Source organism: Sceloporus occidentalis, unplaced genomic scaffold (assembly GCF_023333645.1).
Source record: "Sceloporus occidentalis isolate IW3139 unplaced genomic scaffold, rSceOcc1.0.p SCAF_1, whole genome shotgun sequence".
In the NCBI taxonomy this organism is placed as follows: domain Eukaryota; kingdom Metazoa; phylum Chordata; class Lepidosauria; order Squamata; family Phrynosomatidae; genus Sceloporus; species Sceloporus occidentalis.
Window position 1 is genome coordinate 90637619 of NW_028316981.1, and position 8494 is coordinate 90646112.

Genomic DNA, 8494 nt, shown 5'->3' on the forward strand with positions numbered 1-8494 from the left:
AAGCAAAAAAGTTGCCAACAGAGAACCAAAGAACAGCAAGACAAAATCACTTGTTCAACGATATGAGTAAACTAATTACTGTCCCTTTTTATTTGTAAAAAAATTAGAAATACACAAATTTTATTGTGCAGATATAGTGCAAGAGCTTTAGTTAACTATCATTAGCACCACCCACTTACAAATATATGAAACAGAAGTACCAACTAATTCATAAACTACAAATATTTGCTTATTTCATGAAATAGGATAGACTGCTTCATAAATGCTTTATTCATAAATGCTTCTTCCTAGAAAACAAACAGGAGAAAGAATTACAATGCAATCCTTCCACCTTCCTTTTAGATTGCCCCTTAGTGTCAAGAGATGGCACTATGTTGGCTGAGCTCACCTAGTATCACCTAAGGCCTGCCAGGTCACCACAGTCACAGGGTAACAGGAGTTTATGACAGCTGGTAATTTTACCCAGCTATGCCCAGCTGTTACAGAATATTTGCCTGGATGTATAGCCAAAGGCACTTTTGACTGAACGCAACACGAGTAGGCCACTAGCAGTGGGACAGGCATTTTGATACCCAGCTGCTATAAAATAACCACACCTCTCAAGGTCTTCTTCTGAAAGTTGGCCTAACATTTCCATGCAGACATTTACACTTGTAATAATGAGTGACTCTGTTCTGGAGCATATACGTCACATACACCCAGACGTTCCAAGTTCAAAACTGTAGCATCTTAGGGGCTTTACGTAATAGGGCTGAGAAAGCCTGAAAACCCTGGAGAACAGGTGCAAATCAAGACAAATAATTAATCTAGTAGACCAGTAGTCTGTTTGGCATTAGTCAGCTTCTTAGTATATCGTACACATAATTAATATAATACTTTTCCAAAAAGGATGGCATCAGCATTTTCTCTACTGACCAGTTTGATTGATGATGGATTTTCCAAAATAGAATGTGCTGGCAAAGGAAGCATAATGAACTGTGTAGTGGGAGTTGAAGAATTACTTTCTTCTCTGTCCTATAAAAAGAAAAGAAACAAACATAATAAGGTTGCTAGAAATTGCTATGTTCCAGTCATTCCCACTTCTCTCCCCAAACCCTGATACACACACAAACATAACCATCTATAAAATTCACAATACACATTACTCAAAGAAAACAAGGCAGCAGTAGTCAACAGATGCAGCCATTTTTGTCAACAAGAAAGCTATAAGGCAGGAGACATTTTGTTTCATTGGATCCAATACAATGATGAATTAGGAGAACAAGACACCAAGCCTATAAATAAATACCACTGTAACATTTCCTCATATTTATTTGCCATTAAGCACATGTAGGAACAAACCCTAAGGCTGGCTTCCTGTTAGTGGCATATGCACATGTTCAGTTTCCCTTATCCCTGTACATGTTGTTTTTTTTCTGGATGCTGTTAGTATTCCCCTTTGCCTTCTACAGAGACCAAAGGTCCCTTGACTTAGGATACTTACCTCTGAAGCCACCCTGCATGGCTATTCCATCCCTCATGGGGACAAGGCAGGGTCAGAGAAACATCTTGCTATATCCCCAGAGCCAGATTTAATATCTACATGAAACCGCTGGGAGAGATCACCCGGAGACATGGGGCGCGGGGTTATCAGTACGCTGATGACACCCAGATCATTTTCTCTATGTCTCCGACTGATGCAGTGACTGAGGATGGCGTCTCTCCTCTCGTGGCCTGTCTGGAGTCAGTAATGGGCTGGATGAGGGAAAACCGACTCAAGCTGAATCCAGAGAAAACGGAGGTACTCGTGATAGGTTCCCCTGGTCCAGGAACGACGGTGGTTCCACCTGTCCTGAACGGGGTCACGCTCTCTGTGAAGGACTCCGTGCGCAGTCTGGGGGTGCTTCTTGACTCGTCCCTTCACCTGACTGCTCAGGTGAATGCGACGGTCAAGAGCACCTGTTATCAGCTTCGGCTGATTCGCCAGCTGCGCCCATACCTGGCCCAGAGGGACCTTGAAACTGTGGTACATGCCCTGGTAACCTCGAGACTGGATTTCTGCAATGGACTCTACATGGGACAGCCCTTATACCAAACCCGGAAGCTTCAAATGGTGCAGAACATGGCAGCTAGGCTGGTCACTGGCACGTCCAGGGCCAGCCATATAACACCGGTTTTAAAAAACCTCCATTGGCTGCCCATTCGCTTCCGGGCGCAATATAAGGTGTTGGTGATGACCTATAAAGTCCTAAATGGCTTGGGCCCAGGATACCTAAAGGACCGCCTCTCCCCGTACATTCCGCCTCGCACCCTCAGAACATCTGGGCAGCAACTCCTTAGGATTCCCGGGGCGAGGTTATCCTCCACCTCTAGGAGGTCTTTTTCCATCACCGCCCCGGCCCTTTGGAATACGCTGCCCATAGAGCTCCGCTCAGTTACCTCCCTGGCCCAATTCAAACGGGATTTGAAGACCTACCTGTTCCAAATAGCATTCCCCGATTAAGTCCCTATAGGCCCCCCGCCGCACAGACCGCACAGGCAATGGTTTGGCTAACCCGGGGGCTTTTGTTTTTGTTTTTTTGTTTTGTTTTTATCTGTAGTGTGATTTATGTAATTTTTGATATGGTTTTAGCTTGTATATTGTGTATTTTTAACTGCTGTAAACCGCCCTGATCTTACGGAAGGGCGGTATACAAATAAAATGTTTATTATTTATTATTATTATTACAGTGTTGTACCCTCCAGAGAATCCTGGACGATTTTAGCACTGAAGTAATCATTTTGTGTATGGCTATGGTGACATAGCCAGATGTTTCTCTGAACCCTCCCACTTCTCATGACACAAAGGCTGTATGGTGTGGGAAGAGGGTATAAGGCTCAGCATAGCATAGGTCTGTATGGCAGTAAGCATAAAATCAAAAGTAAAAGCTTACTTACTCTTCTGGTCACCACTGTTACCACGGAGATACCATCTGAAGTCTGAGGTTGTGTCATAGCAATGGCCCCACTGGATGTATCCATACTGTTAACCACAGTCTCTTCAATAACCACACTAGCTCCTTCATAGGGGTAGCCATCACTTACTTCCAAAGGGGTCTCATCCAGAAGGATATCTCCAGCTATCTTATGTGAAGCTGGTCTGACATAATGAGACAAGATCTCTGATGCAACAACTTCTTCTATTGAGTCTGATTGAACAAATGAGACTGGGTCCTCTGAAAGACCTTCAATGGCAATGCATTGCTCAGAAACACCAATGTGGCCAGAGTCCACAGAGATTATATTCTGCACAGTACCATGGGAAACACTTGTCACATTAGTAGCAGTCGTTAGTCCTTCCGATGTTGTTTGGCCTTGGGTCATGCAGAGTTCCAAATGCTGCTTGCTCCTCTCCTCTTGGAGACTGTCTTTAGGAATAATGATATAATCTGAACGAGGGAGGATTTTACGAAAACCAGGAATGTCTGGAACCACAGCAGTCAGGGAAGATAACTTTGAGTTCTATGGAAAAGGATAGATGGGACAAGAAGGACGTAAGTCTAGCTGTTATTTGGACACATTCTTGGTATATCAACTTTTAAAGGCAAAATGTTATTAATAACTTCTCCTTTTTTGGCAAAGCTTTCAGACCTCTCCTGCCTTCAACTCCACTTGCTCTTTCTTAGTGAGCCTGAGGAATCACTTCCCTCCAAGTCCAGGACTGTACACCTTTTGTAACACTTACAACTTGAACATGCAACTGTGTGCTCTTTCATGCAGTGAACACAACATGCAAAATCCAGGATACAAAATGGACACCTTTCAAGTTATTATCATAGTGTGTTACAAGTCAAAGTAGACTTTACCTTTATGCCTATACCTATAAAACAGAGAGGCAGAAAGCATGTTAATCCAAAAGTGTTTGGACAGATATTTTAAGACACTGTCTGCCATTAAATTTAGTGCCAAAATGAACAGAAGTATCTCATGAACACCAGACCACTGGAAAGAAAGGAATATAATGCTACTCTTTATTGACTTCTAAAGTATTCAAAAACTTACACATTTTGCAAGTATAAGTATTATGAGCCGATTATAATAATGATATCCTTTATTTGTGGATTTTAGATTTTTTTTCATCCCTATGGATCAACACAGCTTCTTTCTTTTTTATAATTCCTATAAACACATTTTATAGCAGAAGGCTTTGCAATGAGGCATATATATTTTTCAACAGGCTTTACAATGAGGTATACATATTTCCTACATTTAAAAGCTGTAGATGGCAAGGTGCAAAGTTTAAAGCAGTCATTTGGTCTATTTACCCTATTATCCATTTGTTGATTAGTGATAAACCCCTGACCCTGATGCAGTGAACTGGACCTGAAGAAACAGTTGAAGGTTCTAGTATTTCCATCAGATTTTTCCATCTTCAATCAGATGACCACAACCCAAAAGTAAAAATTCAAAGAAACAAAGCTATTTCTTCTTTGAAGGAAACTCATCCTACTGTTTTTCAAAGCTCCTCCTTACCCCCATTTTAAAAACAGTAGGGGATAAGCAACAGAGTTAAGCATTATGTGATTTCCTTTGGATTTTTAATATGGACAAAAAAAATATTTACATGCTTGCAAATGTCAGAATTTTTTTTACCGGGTCTAGACCTTCTTTCTCTAACTTTGCCTTCTCCAAATAGTAGCTTTTCTCAGCCACACTGAGCAACCTCCAGCTCTCACTGATTTTCTTGTTAATTTCAGATTGAGGAAGATGTGGGAGCTCTTGCTGAACTTTCAGGTATATGTCATAATAATATAGCAGGTATGCAGATCTGCAGAAGAAAGAACAAAGCAAACATCATTTTCTCATTTAAACTGGCAGTGCCAGTTTAGGTCCACTAGAATATGTTCAGTGGTACTCAGTAGGCACAGGATTGCAGCTAACTAAATTATGGAAACAAAGTTTTCTATTGGGCTTCTGACAAACAATATTCTGAATATTAGAAGGGTGTTTGTGTGCTGTGGCTTAAAAAAAGTCCTGCAGTGTTTTGCCAACTCAGCCTGATTATGATAACTCTGTGATGACTGCCAAAAACCTTTAACAAATAATTTCTATTCTATTCACAGCACTACAAACTTGTTGTGGAAAAGTGGGAGGAACTGGAAGGCTGCAAGACAGAAGGGCTGTAGGCATCTCTTTTGGACCTGAATTGCAGGGGAATTAAGGGTTATGAACAGGGATTTCTGCAACAGCTTGGCTGAATCCCAAAATTCTGTAACATTGACAGTTAAAGCTGTGACAAACTGCATTATTTCTGCAGTGCATATGCAGCCTTGGTTAGTATTTGCTTCTTCACTTAACACAACTGACTTTACAGGAATATGAACTATAGGTAAAAGAAAACATATTAAGGAACAGCCATCTCAAAAGGGAAACTGTTCAGTTTGCAAAACTATTAAGGAGAGAGAAATCACATACCTGGGTTTTTTAGTTTTCTCCCCTTGATCTCCAGGACTTCTGTATTTCTTCTTCTTTTTAGAAGGGACTGGAGATGCATAGCTGTATGCATTTTCTATTTCCTCCATTACTACGGTTACTTCAGTGCCATCATATAGTGCCTCCATTGCTAGATAGAAAACCCAAGCAGTTATACTCTCCTCTAAACATTATGAATCTGAAATCACACATATTGGTGCATATCAAATACACCTCCATATTACATCATACTGTTTCAAAAGACAATATAGAAATTAAATGCAAATCTTAAAATAGGAGCGCTGGTGGCGCAGTGGTGAAATGCCTGTACTACAGCCACTCACTCAAAACCACAAGGTTGCGAGTTCAAGACCAGCAAAAGGGCTCAAGCTTGACTCAGGCTTGACTCAGGCTTGCATCCTTTTGAGGTCACTAAAATGAGTACCCAGACTGTTGGGGGCAAATTAACTTACAGTTGTAAACTGCTTAGACACTGCTTAGGCAGTATGAAGCGGTATATAAATGAAACTTGTTTGTTTGTTTTTAAGTTGTCTTATCCTGAAGGGACTGTATCTAAATGTTTCCTGCATCTGGATTAAAATAAGAAACTGTAAAAGTGGATGCCCAGTTCTAGGTAGCTTAAACTGATGGTCTGAGGCTTTCTGTAAAAGATGCCCAGGATTACTTGACACATAATTTCCTATGCTGATATGTCTTATGTGCCAAAATCTACATTAAACTATGAGTATTATCAGCTTTATAAACTGCACGTATGCCAAATACACACGTATTCTGATTGGCTTCTGTACAGGGGATATCAGAAGGGCATGGAAGCCTCAAGAGGCTGCAGCTCTGCCACAGGGACACAGCCGTGAGTTATGAGCAAAACAAATCATCCAGTGGCATACATCTGTGTAGAAAATATACTCAGATGTTTATCACAAAAACTACAATTGCTCATTCCTTAACAGCAAAACATGAACCCTCAACGTGAAAGCTACGCTTATCGGTCTGTAGCACCCCACAATTCTGATGGCCAAGCAGATTATTCCATAATTCTGTTTCCTTGACAGTTTCAATTTTACTCCCACTTGAAAAAAGGACACTTGTTCATAATGATAACTTCAGTGTATAAATAAATGGCAATATTTTCTGTGTCTGTGTGTGCTGGTGCATGCACTCTTGCCTGGGTGCATATGACAGCAAAAAAAATTTAGCTACAAGGTTAACTGACTTACCTTAGAATTATTAAAACAGCAAACACTCCCCCCCCAAAAAAAAGAGGGGGATCAAATGTTGAAGCAGCTTAAAGTAACCTATGGGGTAATTTAACCCCCCTCCTTTTTAAAGCAGCCTTCATGAGCTTTTTAAGGATCATCTTTCTTACACTTACAGCATCCCAAAATGTTCATATTGATGGCTTTGATGTAACATTTGATCCCCCCCCCTTCCCCCTTTTCTCTGGCCCTTTGCGGTTAGTGTTGTTGCATTGTTTTTAATACTGTTTTTAAACTGATTTTATTGGAATGTTTTTATATGCTGTTGTCCGCCGCTTTGATCAGGTTTTGGAAAAGCGGGATACAAATAAACTATATTATTATTAAAACTATATTAAATGAATTTCAATGTCTAGGAAAACTTGTGTGTTGGTGAATGCAAACTTACCTGTGTGCGTATGACAACAAGCAAAAAATGTTAGTTGCAAGTGTCAATCTAAAGGATGTGTTCACACCAAATCAAGAGGGACTGACTTACCTGAGAGTTAATAGGGCTGCACCCCAAAGGAAGAGGGGGATCCAAGTATGAAGCAGCTTAGAGTGAAATAACAAACAAACCTTCTCCCCTTTCTTCATAAAGGCTCCAGGGCCTTTTTAACTATCATCTTTCTTACACTTACAACCTGCCCCCAAATGGATGTGCTCACATTAAATCAAGGGGGACTGGCTTACCTGAGAGTTTGCAGGGCCCTACAAACATCACAAAAAGAGGGGGGTCCAAAGCACTGAAGCAGCTCAAGGGGCAGACTTAGAACCAAAAGAAAGACCCCAACCCACCTCCCCCCTTCTTTCTTCCAACAGGGGCTTCTCAAGAACCATCTGACACTTACACCCCAAAATGGATGCGGATTATTTAGAAATGTGGTCTTACTGCAATTTGTATGTTATTGTTGTTCCTGTTCTTATAATCTGCCTTGATTCCTTCGGGAAAAGGCGGAATATAAATAAGTTCTAGGATTGTTGTTTTTGTCGGTCACACTTAGCCTAAAAACACAGGCACCAAAGAAGAAGAAGGGGGTGTAAGTGGTGGAGGCGCGGAAGGGGGCAGGTTAGAAAACAATCTCGCCCCCTCCCCTCCCTCCCTCCCTTCCTTCCTTCCTTCCTTCCCTGGAGACCCACCCCGAAATCCTCCTCTCCCGGACCTGGGCAGACGCCTCCAGAGGCTTTAAGGGGGAAGAGCTGGGGGCTGCACCAACCTCCCGCCCCCCAACAAGGGCAGCCTCTCTGCAGCCGCCCCTGCTCCAGCCTTGGCTCCTGCGAGCCGGGGACTCACTTGCGGACGCGGGGCCAGCCGCTCGCATCTTTCCTCCGCGGGCGCCGCATCCCGAGGACCAGGGCCTCTCAAGGCGGCCGGAACGATCGTGCCTCGCCTCCTGTATCCGGGGCTGCGCCTTAAAACCGGGCACCAAGGCGGAAGTGCTCCCTCGGCCGAAGTCCTTCCTAGAGGTCACGAACGTTCGGACGGCGAGTCTGAAAACCAACCATAGAGTTGAGCGAACGGCGGGAGGGAGGAGACCAGGGCTGTCTAGGAGGGAGGTTTGACCATAGAGTTGGAAATGATTCCCAAACGCTGTTCTTCCAGGGGGTTTTGGACTTCATCTCCCAGAGGCCTCATCCGCCTTGGACTGTGGTTTGGGATTCTGGGAGTCGAAGTACAAAACACTTGAAAGGCCAGCGTTTGGGAGCCGGATGGTTGGCTCTTGGGGATTAGGAGGAGGTTCTGAATGGATTTTAAGTGTGGAGAGGCGGCGTGGCCTAGTGCTTTGAGTCTTGGGCTGCGATTCTGG

The 8494-nt window shown here is 42.8% G+C and overlaps 1 protein-coding gene across 2 annotated transcripts in view; it reads right to left on the reverse strand.

Moving 5' to 3' along the window:
• The window catches only part of LOC149321799 (HMG domain-containing protein 3-like), a 33838-nt gene extending 25789 nt beyond the window's left edge, over positions 1–8049 (reverse strand). The window contains exons 1-5 of one of the 2 annotated variants that reach the window (XM_089528722.1): positions 7981–8049; positions 5434–5581; positions 4612–4786; positions 2917–3480; positions 916–1014 (exon numbers count right to left, since the gene is read on the reverse strand). In XM_089528722.1, coding sequence (XP_089384848.1) covers positions 916–1014; positions 2917–3480; positions 4612–4786; positions 5434–5581; positions 7981–8008 — 1014 coding nt within the window. In that variant the 5' untranslated portion in view covers positions 8009–8049. Of the gene's footprint in view, positions 1–915; positions 1015–2916; positions 3481–4611; positions 4787–5433; positions 5582–7379; positions 7696–7980 lie in introns of those variants that run through there. The other variant, XM_089528732.1, reaches the window with a different exon arrangement.
• Positions 8050–8494: the final 445 nt, after the last annotated feature.